The sequence below is a fragment of the Aquarana catesbeiana genome, linkage group LG03 (genome assembly GCF_042186555.1).
Source record: "Aquarana catesbeiana isolate 2022-GZ linkage group LG03, ASM4218655v1, whole genome shotgun sequence".
NCBI classification, from domain to species: domain Eukaryota; kingdom Metazoa; phylum Chordata; class Amphibia; order Anura; family Ranidae; genus Aquarana; species Aquarana catesbeiana.
This window is the reverse complement of record NC_133326.1, coordinates 59,366,643-59,381,846: the sequence shown is the minus strand read 5'-3', so window position 1 is coordinate 59,381,846 and position 15,204 is coordinate 59,366,643. Positions and strand designations below refer to the sequence as shown.

General features: G+C 41.9%; 1 protein-coding gene across 2 annotated transcripts in view; it reads left to right on the top strand.

Moving 5' to 3' along the window:
- The window catches only part of ADAMTSL3 (ADAMTS like 3), a 754,066-nt gene that overhangs the window by 601,033 nt on the left and 137,829 nt on the right, over positions 1-15,204 (top strand). For both annotated transcript variants that reach the window (XM_073618577.1, XM_073618575.1), the window contains exons 12-13: positions 6,800-6,850; positions 9,942-10,146. In XM_073618577.1, the coding sequence (XP_073474678.1) occupies positions 6,800-6,850; positions 9,942-10,146 (256 nt within the window). The remainder of the gene's footprint in view (positions 1-6,799; positions 6,851-9,941; positions 10,147-15,204) is intronic.

Sequence of the window (15,204 nt, the reverse complement as noted above, 5' to 3'; positions counted from 1 at the left end):
AAGGTGTGACCGTTATGCCCTCAGCCTGACCCTGGGCAGAAATGTTTCAGCTTGTGGGACAACAATCTAGGGCACCAGCAGAGAGAATGAGTTGAAATACTTGCCTTTTCTGCCCCCTGTTGTATTTATATAAGCTGAACTATCAGTTACCATAATAAAAAGCACTCTATGAATGGAGGATGGACAGATGAACGAGAATGCCTACCTCCTCCATTCATAGAGCGCTTTCATTGTAGGAACCAATAATACAGCTTATATGAATGGAGCAGGGAGGCGGAAATGGCGGGTATAGTTGGAACTTTTGATGAGTGCCTGTGACAGGTGCAGCCACTCATATTAACCCCCACAGCACTGAGAAAGCACAACTCTATTATCCAAGGAGCAGAGAATTGAGGATTTCAAGGAACAGAGCAGCCACCAGCAGGTGGAACATTCTTAAATCAAGAACTGTTTCTGGTGCTGATTTGTTTTTTTTAAAAGTCACTAAACTTCAGCTTTAACCTACTCTCGAGACTGTTTATGACTTAACAATTTATGACAGGGCCTCATGAGTAGTCTTTTGAAAGTCTGTAAAGGTTTATGACGCCCTACCCAGACAGCAAGCAATTGAGATGCAAGTTTTAAAAATGACTTGCTAAGCTATTGCTAGACTTGCTAGGCTTCACATGTTTGTTGCAACTCCGCATTGCATGGCTCCAGATCAATTTTCTTAGCAAAAATTTTGCAAGTCTGCTGCAAGTTCTGGTTCAGTTATGTTGTGCAATAGTCATCCCACCACAGGGGTCACTGTGGCTGAATTTGTCATGCTGTAGACTTGAAAAGCTCTTGCTGTAGACTTACCACTGCAACGTTGCTCTTGCTAGAGACTTGCCACGCAAATTTGCTACAAATTGGAAAAGTGTCAACTAGAACTTGTGCTTCAAGTGCTCTGCAAGTGTACAACTTGCCAATGAAAATGTGCAGTGAGTTAACAGACTTACAATTCAACACTGCCACAAATGTGTGGCAAGTTATCCTTGCTGTGAATGAATGAAATGAATGAATGAATGAATGAATGAAATATTTATAGAGCGCTGCAAATGCAAACTGAATCGCCTCAAGGCATTGGCAGGGCAAACACAGTTGTAACTCCGAGGCCGAAGCCGATCAGCTGAGAGAGTGGTGACTAGGGATGAGCTTCGAGATCGAGTCGAACTCATGTTCGACTCGAACATTGGCTGTTCGCAAGTTCGCCGAACAGCGAACAATTTGGGGTGTTCGCGGCAAATTCGAATGCCGCAGAACACCCTTTAAAAGTCTATGGGAGAAATCAAAAGAGCTAATTTTAAAGGCTTATATGCAAGTTATTGTCATAAAAAGTGTTTGGGGACCCGGGTCCTGCCCCAGGGGACATGGATCAATGCAAAAAAAAGTTTTAAAAACGGCCGTTTTTTCAGGAGCAGTGATTTTAATAATGCTTAAAGTCAAACAATAAAAGTGTAATATCCCTTTAAATTTCGTACCTGGGGGGTGTCTATAGTATGCCTGTAAAGGGGCGCATGTTTCCCCTGTTTAGAACAGTCTGACAGCAAAATGACATTTCGAAGGAAAAATTCCATTTAAAACTACCCGCGGCTATTGCATTGCCGACAATACACATAGAAGTTCATTGATAAAAACGGCATGGGAATTCAACACAGGGAAACCCCGAACCAAAATTAAAAAAAAAAAAATTTCCATTACCATTTCACTAAAAAACTGTCAAAAATGTTAAAAATGACAAGAGACAGTTTTTGACAATTCCTTTATTTAAATGCTTTTTCTTTCTTCTATCTTCCTTCATCTTCTTCTGGTTCTTCTGGCTCTTCTGGTTCTTCCTCCGGCGTTCTCGTCCAGCATCTCCTCCGCGGCATCTTCTATCTTCTTCTCCTTGGGCTGCTCCGCACCCATGGCATGGGGGGAGGCTCCCGTTCTTCTCTTCATCTTCTTCTTCATCCTCTTCTCTTCTTCCTTCTTCTCTTCTTCATTTTGTTCTCCGGGCCGCTCCGCATCCATGCTGGCATGGAGGGAGGCTCCCGCTGTGTGACGGCATCTCCTCGTCTGACGGTTCTTAAATAATGCGGGGCGGGGCCACCCGGTGACCCCGCGCCCTCTGACGCACGGGACATGACGGGACTTCCCTGTGGCATTCCCCGTGACGTCACAGGGAAGTCCCGTCAAGTCACTGTGCGTCAGAGGGGGGCGGGGTCACCGGGTGGCCCCGCCCCCCGTTATTTAAGAACCGTCAGACGAGGAGACTCCGTCACACAGCGGGAGCCTTCCTCCATGCCAGCATGGGTGTGGAGCGGCCCGGAGAAGAAAATGAAGAAGAGAAGAATGAAGAAGAGAAGAGGATGAAGAAGAAGATGAAGAGAAGAGCGGGAGCCTCCTCCCATGCCATGGGTGCGGAGCAGCCCGAGGAGAAGAAGATAGAAGACGCCGCGGAGGAGATGCTGGAAGAGAACGCCGGAGGAAAAACCAGAAGAGCCAGAAGAACCAGAAGAAGAAGATGAAGGAAGATAGAAGAAAGAAGAAGCATTTAAATAAAGGAATTGTCAAAAACTGTCTCTTGTCATTTTTAACATTTTTGACAGTTTTTTAGTGAAATGGTAGGGGTAAGTACCCCCTTACCATTTCACACAGGGGGGGGCGGGATCTGGGGGTCCCCTTGTTAAAGGGGGCTGCCAGATTCCGATAAGCCCCCCACCCCCAGACCCCCACAACCACCGGCCAGGGTTGTGGGGATGAGGCCCTTGTCCTCATCAACATGGGGACAAGGTGTTTTGGGGGGCTACCCCAAAGCACCCTCCCAATGTTGAGGGCATGTGGCCTGGTGCGGTTCAGGAGGGGGGGGCGCACTCTCGTCCCCCCCTCTTTTCCTGCGGCCTGCCAGGTTGCGTGCTCGGATAAGGGTCTGGTATGGATTCTTGGGGGGACCCCACGCCGTTTTTTGTTTTTTTTTGGCGCGGGGTTCCCCTTAAAATCAGGTCTGGTATGGAATTTAGGGGGAACCCCACGTCATTTTTTTAAAACATTTTGGCCGGTGTCCCCTTAATATCCATACCAGACCTGAAGGGCCTGGTATGGAATTTAGGGGGACTCCCACGTCATTTTTTTTTTAAATTTTGGTTCGGGGTTTCCCTGTGTTGAATTCCCATGCCGTTTTTATCAATGAACTTCTATGTGTATTGTCAGTAATGCAATAGCCGCGGGTAGTTTTAAATGGAATTTTTCCTTCGAAATGTCATTTTGCTGTCAGACTGTTCTAAACACGGGAAACATGCGCCCCTTTACAGGCATACTATAGACACCCCCCAGGTACGAAATTTAAAGGGATATTACACTTTTATTGTTTGACTTTAAGCATTATTAAAATCACTGCTCCTGAAAAAACGGCCGTTTTTAAAACTTTTTTTTGCATTGATCCATGTCCCCTGGGGCAGGACCCGGGTCCCCAAACACTTTTTATGACAATAACTTGCATATAAGCCTTTAAAATTAGCACTTTTGATTATTCATGTTCGTGTCCCATAGACTTTAACGGTGTTCGCGTGTTCGAGCAAACTTTTTTCCTGTTCGCATGTTCTGGTGCGAACCGAACAGGGGGGTGTTCGGCTCATCCCTAGTGGTGATGTCAGGTCCTCAGGCTCCGCCCAACGCTGCGTTTCTCCTTAACAGGCATCGACTGGGAGAGGAGGCTAGGCTGCTCTCCCAGCTGATCGGCTTCGGCCTCGGTTGCGTTTTTCAGTTGCAACTGTGTTTGCCCTGCCAATGCTTTGGATGTCAGTTGTCCGTTTTATGGATTAAAAGCATTTTAAATCTACTGCACAATGAAGCGCCTCTTTTTCTCTCAAACATCTTATCACATGCTATGAGCAGTGGAGATTGTTCCTGATTGCCGCCTCAGGAGTTTGAACTGTCTGATGTGGAGGGAATTGATGTTCCTGATATAGGAGAGAATCTGTTCAAGCTCGCACGATCTCTGTAATAGGGATCCATCAATTCTGATAAGCTGCCCCCCTTTCCTATATCTTTACACTGTCTATGAATATACAGTGAAGATTTATTGAAGATAACATTGTTTATAATGAGGAATTGCACCTCCGATTCACGATATTAACCAGTTCCTATGTGAACTATATATTTATACTCACTTATATTCATTGTATTAGTTTTTTTTTAATTTGGGTAGCGCACTGAAGTTTCTTTTATACTGTGTAAACCTCATGTTCAAGGTTTTTAAGTTGCAGCACTCGGGATCATCAGTTTCTCACATACTTGTATTTTTTACACATCGTGTCTTAATTTATTTTTTCATATTTTTAATTAGATTTTCACACTTTTCCACATTGTTTCCTTATAACTGGGGGTAGCGCGGAGTGTCTACCATACATGATTTAAAGGCTAGCCTGTTAAGATGACCGCCCAAAATCTCACAAGAATCGGATACCTGCCTTCCTTAGGGAAGATTAACTGAGGCTCTAAGGGAACAATGTTCCCATAACAAACTTTCCTTCCTCTGCAGGATCAGCACAGGACAGAAGAATACCTGCACCTGTCTACATGCGCACGCATTCTCATGCACCAAACTACATGTTACCGCCGTACCAGGCATTATGGTGCAAGCACCTTTTTTTGTGTGTTTCTCATGCACAAGCATGCATGCTTGATTACACCTCTACGGTACGAAACATAGCCTAAAACAGTTTCCACGTACTGGAAATAAGGTGCTCCCATTGGAAGATTATCCCTCTATTTTGGACTTAGTAACATGTTAAAAGTTTAGATTTTCTCTCACTTTCAGTCCTGGTGACAATAGGCAAAGTACAAATACAGTCAATAACTGACAGAAATAAACATTTGTTCTCATTTTCCTCTACTCTATCTAAAACAAAAAAATATTTAAAGATCGAAGAGGACGTTTTTGGGACTTTAAAGGTGCACATTTACAACAAGAATTGATATAAAAATATATATTTATTGGAAAAAAACTTTAAAAGCAAACATCCGATATGAAGTTTTGATGATACAATACATTAGCAAGTGCAGACTGATTCAATCTCTACATGTTTCGCCAGAATTAGTGGCTTCCTCAGGAGAATTTAATATCAGGCACTGTACACACTGCAAATAGTAAACGTTTTTTGAGAAATATAACGAAATAAACAATCATAATACATAACAGTGATTTGAACATATACATCATTTTATATTCCTGGATTGGCAAAGAATAAAGTGGCAATTTACACGATTGTCGTATGGATTACCTGTATATTCAAAGAAATATCTAATTCAATGTCTTGAGGCTCCAGTCTTAGGGATGCAGTGGTTTGGATCATCTGGTGTACCATAGAGGGGGACGTATCTAAATACACAATACCCTCTTTATGGTTCAACTGGAGGGGAGAGGAACAAGAACCAATCAGACATAGAAAATCCAAGGTGATTGCTTCAACCATTTGAAAGAGGATAGAAAAATTGGTAAATTTACCTCTAATCCAAAAAGCTTTTTGATTATATATTCCAAAGATTCAGATTGCTCCCTTCACTTCTATTCCAAAAGTAGGTAGAAAAAAAACTAAAGAAAGAGAGGAGAAATAAAGTGGAATTTTCTCTGGAATTTCAGAAAGTCACAAATGACCCTTGAATCAAGAGATAAATAATCCAATTAATAAAAGTTATTTTGGAAAAATAGGAATATAACCCTGATTAGTCCAATGTAAATGATTACCTTGATGCATGGACATTCTTGCTTCATTTCCGGTATTTGGCTGCTGCTGGGTTGCCGGCGCCTATGACTTTGACGTGATTTCCGGGGCACCGCTGACGGCGCGACTTCAGCTCGCAAGCTGGTGCACATGCAACGTCCTCACCTCCTTTTTGGCGCCAAATGGTCTCCAATGGGGGGGTGGAGGGGGGTATATAAGCACACGGGCTATGGCTTTCATTTGCGGTTCAGCATAGGAGGGTGAGAAATATACCATGGAACCTGTTGTCTAAGGTACTTGCACTTGCTAATGTATTGTATGATCAAATATTCATACCGTATGTTTGTTTTTAAAGTTTTTTTTCCAATAAATGTATATTTTTCTATCAATTCTTGTTGTAAATGTGCACCTTTAAAGTCCCAAAAATGTCTTCTTCGATCTTTAAATGCTTCTATTAGGGGATGTGGTGTGGAATAAATTAGATGATAAGTAATAATCTTCTCTCCAAAACATAAAAATAGTTTAAGATACGCTTTAAAGATAGCTAGTAAAATGTACCTACACAGCTAACAATTCTTTCCTGATTGTATAAATTGTTTTTTGACATACAAATGGTCTTTGCACTACTTTGCTGTGTAACCCTTTGGAAACAGACTTTATTAAATGCAAAAAATGTAATGCTGCGTTGCTTATTGCTGTTTATCTGGTTGCTAATTGGCTGTACTATCTGTACGGGAAGTGTTAATTATTTCAGTCTACAGTATGTGTGCACATGTTCAGTTATTAAAAGTTCCATTAGTCCACGTTAATAAAGTGAAGTCAACTATCTGATTGGCTGCTTTGTGAAACAGCTCTGCTTTTTCTCTGGCTCAGATTTTTATAAACTATTTTGACAGTATGTAACAAAAAAAAAATATGAATTAGGTATATTTGAGATGATATGAGATCAGTCTGTATTTTATCTACATTTTATAACTTTAAATACAATGATGGTCTGTTTTGGCAGGAAGACATTTGCTAATGATTTAATTTATATTAAATGAATATCTTACATGTTGATTCTGTTTTTATAGTGATGGGTTTAAAGAGATAATGCCCTATGACCATTTCCAGCCTCTTCCACGGTATGTAGCATTAAAAGTAATTGGATTTCCTTAATGCAAGCCATATTCGTAAAACTATTGATGTTGCAAGTGATATTTGACCTATTATACTACATCTTTTATCTTGGTCATATTTTGAATTCACATACTTGCTTTAACAGGAACCAGAATAGTTAAAGAATTCGGAAATATTCTACCTCAATCCACTAACACTCAACACTGCTGTGCTTCCCTGCTGTCCTTTATTTATTGAGATCTCAGACACCTGGTACTTTTTTTTTATGAGGGTGGGTGCATGTGACCTTCTCTTCTTCCTTCCCTTATGCAGTGCTTGGGCCAAAATGCCCAGTCAACAGGCCCCGCACTGTCACAAGGGGAAGGGAAGAAAGTCATTGCTCCTGGGTGAATGCTCACACACTCCAACCTGAAGCCTACACATTGACTATACTCAGGGCTTGAACAGATTAACGGAGCAACAAGTATCTGTTTGCCCTAACAAAAAAAAACTGTCCCTTTGTCCTGAATGGGTAAAGTAGATGATTCATTATAATATAAAGATGGTTGGAGCATTGTTTATGGACAAGGTTACTCAGTGACCAGAGGGATCAGGCCCGGCTACATCCGTTCAACTGTAAGTGCATCCAGAAATGATATAATAGTCCAGTTAAATATGATATTATAATATTTATTCAATTAAAAAAGATAAAATTGGATTTCTTAATTATATTTTGCCTACAACATGAATCCTTTGTAGATGGGCACTAAGCTTAGAGTGTCCATACTGGATGTTCCTTGTTCAGCGTGCCCCTTCCCCTGCCATTGTGCTCATCACACAGACAGATGCATCCCCAAGAACTCTTGCTGTGGAGTGGTGGAGCCTGACGGGGAGCTGAGAGATTCATTTTTCATCGGGTTCACCTTGTTTTTGATTGACATCATATTGAAATGGGCGGATCCATCGCTGCTGTTCAGTCCAGTAGCAGCTCTTAAATCTGCCCACTGCTGTCCTCTGTGAATTAAAAGCAAGGAGGACCTGATGGAGAACTAGTCTCTCTGCTATCTATCAAGCTTCGTCCGCTCTACAAGGACTGCAGCTTTAGAGACTAGCTCCCCATCAGGGTTACCTTCCCTGTGAGCCCAACATTTCCTAAATATGGGCTTTGCCATATCTGGGTAATGACATCACTAGTATCCCTGTCCCATTTGTTTACATTCAGCTCTCAGCCATGGAATCTTCCAGTCAACAGCTGAATAGGGCCTGAGACAGAGTCCTTTGCAGGAAGCTGCCACATTCATAGCAGCTTCCCAGCAAAGGCATACCCACTCCGAGCATTGGTATACCTCTGTACACCAAAGCTGGTCTTATTTACCACCAGTTTCCTCGTCTGTGAACTGCTGGTAATTTTTTAAGATTCTGTCACAGCCATAGTGAAAGGTTGTTAACAACTTCAGCCCTGGAAGAATTTACCCCCTTCCTGACCAGAGCACTTTTTGCGATTCGGCACTGCGTGGCTCCCAAACAAAATTGGCGTCCTTTTTTTTCACACAAATAGATATTTCTTTTGGTGGTATTTGATCACCTCTGTGGGTTTTATTTTTTGCGCTATAAACAAAAAAATAGCGACAATTTTGAAAAAAACACATTATTTTTTACTTTTTGCTATAATAAATATCCCCAAAAAATGTTTAAAAAAACATTTCTTTTCCTTAGTTTAGGCCGATACATATTCTTCCACATATTTTTGGTAAAAGAAAATTGCAATAAGCGTTTATTGATTGGTTTGTGCAAAAGTTATAGCGTCTACAAAATAGGGGATAGTTTTATGGCATTTTTATTGCTATTTTTTTCTTACTACTAATGGCGGCGATCAGCAATTTTTATCGTGACTGCGACATTATGGCGGACGCATCAGACATTTTTTACACATTTTTGGGACCATTGTCATTTATACAGCAATCAGTGCTATACAAATGCACTGATTCCTGTGTAAATGGCACTGGCAGTGAAGGGGTTAACCACTAGGACAGTGTAGGGGTTAAGTATGTCCTGGGGAGTGTTTCTAACTGTAGGGGGCGTGGCTACGTGTGACATGTCACTGATCTCTGCTCCCGATCACAGGGAGCAAAGATCAGTGATACTATCACTAGACAGAACGCGGAGATGCTTGTTTACATTAGCATCTCCCCGTTCTTCCTCTCCGTGAGGCGATCGCGGGTATCCCCGTGGCGCTCGAGTCAGCTGGAGACCCGCGACCCGACTCACGTTGCTTCCGGGCCGGCGTGCACGCAATGGCATGGCGGCAAATTTAAATGCATTTATTATTTTTTTGTAATGGACCTGTAAAGCATTGCACTCACAATAAGCAGATCATGAGTGTATTGCCACGGTCCTGCAGACTGTACTGCTGATATGAGCAGCCAGCTACTGTACACTGTACAGGAAGACAGAAATTAACTACCACAGCATTCAATAGCACCATGGTAGTTCATTGAGAACTACAAGCCGACAGAAAGCAGAAAATTATATTGGGCGGGTGGCATTCTGTACACAAAATGGTACACAAATGGTGTACAGAACTCTGTGTTAAAATATGATATCTGCAAATATTGAAATAGTAATGGAAGGCACGCACACCTAGTGCATTACCAAAGATAATTTAATAATAAGAAATTTTTATAGAAAAATGGGCACTCACAAAATGCAACTAACAAAAAGCCATAAACACAGTGCATGGACATGCACAGAACACGGTGTACAGCTAACACGTTTCGGGGGTGCACCCCCTTCCTCAGAGCTAGCTGCCCCCCTTCCATTTCTGTTTTTCTTGTAGTTCCTTTCGGATTACCCATCTGAGGAAGGCAGCATCCACCCAGTTTTGGATACAATATATACCTTTCACACCACCATTTTATCTGACATCTGTTACTCCACACCTTGGAATACCTATTACCGCTGGAAGTGACTGTGTTTTTAGTAATATAATTTTGATAACTTACATTGTCTTGTGTAACAATGTTATATATGTTATGTGAACGTGATAGCCCAGTAAGCGAGGAAAAATTCTCATTGAAGTGCTCAATATTTTGTTTTACCCCAATATTTCTGTTCCAGATGGGAGCACAACCCATGGACTGCATGTTCCGTGTCCTGCGGTGGAGGCACACAGAAGCGCACCATTGTATGTGTAGAGGAAACAATACATGGGGAAATATTGCAGGTGGAGGAGTGGAAGTGTATGTATGCTCCCAAACCTGCTGTTTTGCAGACTTGTAACCTCTTTGACTGCCCCAAATGGATGGCTATGGAGTGGTCACAGGTAAAAGGCCTAAATATGTTACCAATATCACTTGCCATGTTTATTTCCATTTGTTCTTCTCTGCAGCATTTAAACCACTTGATAAAACTGTGTTCCTCAAGCACTCTCTACTCTTGGAATACAAGATCTTGCACTATTTGGAGTGTCCTACTCTCTAAATGGACTGCGCCATATCATTACAGTTTTCACTTTCCATTAGGGAACCATAAGGGTTATTTGTACTGTTCGTCACTTTACCATCTATATACACTCACCGGACACTTTATTAGGTACACCTTGCTAGTACTGGATTGGACCCCCTTTTGCCTTCAGAACCGCCTTCATTCTTTGTGGCATAGAATCGACAAGGTGTTGGAAACATTCCTCAGAGATTTTGGTCCATATTGACACGCAGTTGCTGCAGATTTGTTGGCTGTACATCCCTGATGCAAATCTCCCATTCCACCACATCCCAAAGGTGCATCCACGCTTTCATGTTGTATATGCCAAATTCTTACCCTACCATCTGAATGTCGCAGCTGAAATCGAGACTCATCAGACCAGGCAACGTTTTTCCAATCTTCTGTTGTCTAATTTTGGTGAGCCTGTGCGAGCTGTAGTCTCAGTTTCCTGTTCTTAGATGACAGAATGGGAACCCGGTGTGGTCTTCTGCTGCTGTAGCCCATCTGCTTCAAGTTTAGATGTGTTGTGCATTCAGAGATGGTATTCTGCATACTTTGGTTGTAACGAGGGGTTAGTTGAGTTACTGTTGTCTTTCTATCACCTCAAACCAGTCTGCCCATTCTCCTCTGACCTCTGACATCAACCAGGCATTTTCATCCACGCAACTGCCGCTCACTGGATATTTTCCCTTTTTCAGACCATTCTCTGGAAACCCTAGGGATGGTTGTGCATGAAAATCCCAGTAGATCAGCAGTTTTTGAAATTCTCCAACCAGCCCATCTGGCACCATCAACCACGTTTAAAGTCACTTTTATCCCCTTTCTTACCCATTCTAATGCTCAGTTTGAACTTCAGCAAGTCGTCTTCACCACATTTAGATGCCTAAATGCATTGAGTTGCTGCCATGTGATTGGCTGATTAGCATTTTGTGCTACCAAGCAATTGAACAGGTGTACCTAATAAAGTGGTGTGCGAGTGTAAATGGTCTTGGTCGGGGTCTTCACTTCTTTTGGATTCTGATATTGTAAGTAAGAAGATATATGTCTTTTTATTTTTTCACACCATTCTGCTTTACCCTCGCCACAGACTTCTATTATACAGGCTAGCTCCAATACAGGCTCTTAAGAATGTTGCAATGAACTTATAGGTCTTATACACCTCTACTCCTGCTCCACAAGATCTGCTCCCTTCTGCTCCCATCTTATATATTAAACTCTACATTTTTACACTTTTTTATACCTCCTGATCTGTTTCCAAGTATATATCCATCACAGACATTCTTCTTTCTTTATGGCCCCTAATCTACATGCAGGGCGCCGGACACGTGGATTTCAATGAGGGTTTTTTTTTTTTTTAAAGCACATGATTAGAGCCTGTGACAAAAGGCAAATTAATATTTACTATTGTCTTCCTGATTCTCCTCCAGGCCAATTAGGAAGCAGGTGCTGAGACCTGATTGGCTAGGGAGTCTTAGGGCTCCTGGCCAATCAGGTCTCAGGACCCACTTCCGTCCGTCTGTCTCCCACCCAGGGGTCTCCCACACATGGGGGGGCAATCGTCACCTTCCCACCCATCTCCCACAGGGGGGAGGGTGGTATTAGTTTTCCAACCCCCCCTTCCCAAATATTAGGCACCACCTGCCACTGCAGTGGACCATGCCTACGCATGGAGCTTTACCATGGCAGCTTACAGAGGTTGTTCAGAAACTTCACACAATGGTTTGATTTACTAAAGGCAAATCGGCTGATCACTTTGCAAGGAAAGTGGCACTTTGGAAGATAATTTCAGGACAGAATAATGATAAAAAAATATATACACAATGGCACAACTGCAACCCAGCTCTTCTTTTTGCATTTCAGGGCAAAATGATACAGTTACTGACCTCAGCTACCCCTGCTGGTAAAATCAGAGTTGCAGTAAAACCATGGCACGCATTAGAGTTGATTTACTAAGGGCAAATCACTATACAACAAAAGTTTCACTTTGTGTGGTAATTTGCCCCAAAGCTTAGTGAATGTGTTGAAGTTTCACTTTGAAAAGAATGCCTAATCAAATGTAAAGCAAATTTAAAAAAAAATGCAATGCACCTGATTGGGTATTCTTTGCAAAGAGAAACTTCACCACATTCTCTAAGCTCTATGTAAAATTCCTTTGCAAAGTGCAAATTCCTTTGCAAAGTGAACAGCCTATTTACCATTAATAAATCAACCTTATAGTCTCCATAGGAAGAGCATGTGAAAAGACGACAATGCAGGACAGCTGTACTCTTTATTATTTCTGGCATTACATTTACAGTAACCCTGAAGTCATTTTTTGGTAGCTGCTTGTCTGTAAAAGCTTTAAAGCTTCCCTATGTACACTGAACTGTGGAGCACATGTAGAGTTTACCTTGTCTGGTATTCACAGTGTTATCACTCTATGGCCACGTTGTGCAATGGAATTATTTTCGATGATCCCGGTTGATGCTTACAATAGAATGTAGTTGCTTGTGAATGTTTATGATTAGACAGTTTTACAAAAGTACAAAAATTCCAAGTTCCAACACGTGCAGTTTTTGAAAGATTCAAAGATGCATCTAATGCGCTGATGTCATACATTAAATGTGAAGGTTTAAAATGAACATGGAGTTACCAAAATCTCTACTTTTATATTTTGTTTTCCAGTTTTAATGAATCAGCTCCAGCCAAATAATTTCATTTATAATAATTTTTGGCATGGAATGACTTTGGATGTCCCCTCAAAAAACGTGCAGTGTATTGCTGTCTCCCAGGGGCACGCTGGATTATAGATTATTTGTATCCTGAATATGCAGCGATGGGATTGTATTGAGCCTTCAGCATTGCTGATACTAAATCCAGGATCTAAGTGGTGAATCCAGTGTTGGCCCTCCTCCCTCTAATGGCTGCTCCCTTAATTAGGAATATTGTTTACATGCCCCTGCTGAGATATTTAGCTATATCTAATATACTTTCTTACTGCTGATTGAACTTTCTCATGCTACTGTGACTTGCATAATTTTGCATTCCAATTTAAGATAGAGAGACATATTTCCTTCTCTGTCTCATCTGTGAACCTTGGCCGTGTCCTGAGGAAGCCTAACGGTGAAACGCGTAGACATACAAGGGCTCACTGCACAATAATCATAGATGCTATATGTCACAATTGTCATTGTTTTTTAGATATTGTATTTTTCAATAAATATATATTTTTTATACTGCTATATCTTCTCCACTGGTTCTTAGCCTAAAAAGTCCACCTCCCTGGTAATACTCAGTACTACCTTATTTTGTATCCTTAATGATTTATGGACGTGGCTTATTTTTGGTGCACTTTCCTCTTTTTTGTCTCCCCTCAAAAAACATTTAACATAAGAGGAAGAGCTCTCATCATTTAGAAGAAGACTTTTAGGCCTTTTCATCATCTAATCAACACATATACAGCAACATCAGGCCAATTTTTGCTAAGTCCATCCCTTGAAATCGGGGACTGTTTATCAAAATTAGAAAAAAATATCGGTGGCTCTACAAAACAAATACAAACTTATCTTTTTTTTTATTAACTTACAGTATCTCACAAAAGTGAGTACACCCCTCCATTTTTGTAAATATTTTATTATATCTTTTCATGTGACAACAGTGAAGAAATAAGACTTTGCTACAATGTAAAGTAGTGAGTGTACAGCTTGTATAACAGCGTAAATTTGCTGTCCCCTCAATATAACTCAACACACAGCCATTAAAGCGTTTGTTAACCCAAAAAAAAAACCCTGATCCTGTTCCTTTAAAGTATGTTATACAGCACAGCGCTTGTGCTGTGTCATTTTGCCCCCTGTGTACCCTCAAAAACCTGGCTTATCCCGCATTGCTTTACCCTCCCCCCTGCAAACAGACCACGATAATCATGGCTGCTGAGCCCCTGACATTGAGGTCTATTTGCGTGATTTCATCAGCCACAGTTCTCCTGTCTGCAGCTCTCCCTGTGTCTGTGTCCTCTGTCTTCCTTCCCCCTCCCCTCCCTGCTCATAGCTGCGCCTACCTCCCCTGCTCCTGCTCCTCTCGTATCTGATAATAAATCTGCTAATCTCCTCTGTAGCATTAGAACATCTGTCCCTGCGGCTGTGTAATGTAAAAACTCAGCCGATCTGTACCTGTATAAACGGCTTCAGACGCTCAGCTGATTGTCGTCTCTCTCTCCCTCTCCTCCACCGGCTGACGTCAGCAGGACGGCTTGGCCCCGCCCACTTCAGCTCTGAGCTGGAGAAACAAGGGAGCTGACATGTCAGCTGAGCACTCAGAGTGCAGCTTATACAGGTACAAATTGGCAGTTTTTTTTACATTACACAGAAACAGAGACAAATGTTATTATGATACAGAGGGGAGAAGACTATGTTAGTACAGTGGGTTAACAACCACTGTTAACCACTGGCAACAAAAGTGAGTACACCCCTAAGTGAAAATGTCCAAATTGCGACCAAAGTGTCAATATTTTGTGTGGCCACCATTATTTTCCAGCACTGCCTTAACCCTCCTGGGCATGAAGTTCACCAGAGCTTCACAGGTTGCCACTAGAGTCCTCTTCCACTCCTTCATGATGACATCACAGAGCTGGTGGGTGTTAGAGACCTTGCGCTCCTCCACCTTTCATTTCAGGATGCCCCACAATTAGGTTTAGGTCTGGAGACATGCTTGGTCAGTCCATCACCTTTACCCTCAGCTTCTTTAGCAAAACAGTGGTCATCCTGGAGGTGTGTTTGGGGTCATTATCATGTTGGAATACTGCCCTGTGGCCCAGTCTCTGAAGCGAGGGGATCATGCTCTGCTTCAGTATGTCATAGTATATGTTGGCATACATGGTTCCCTCAATGAACTGTAGCTCCCCAGTTCCGGCAGCATTCAT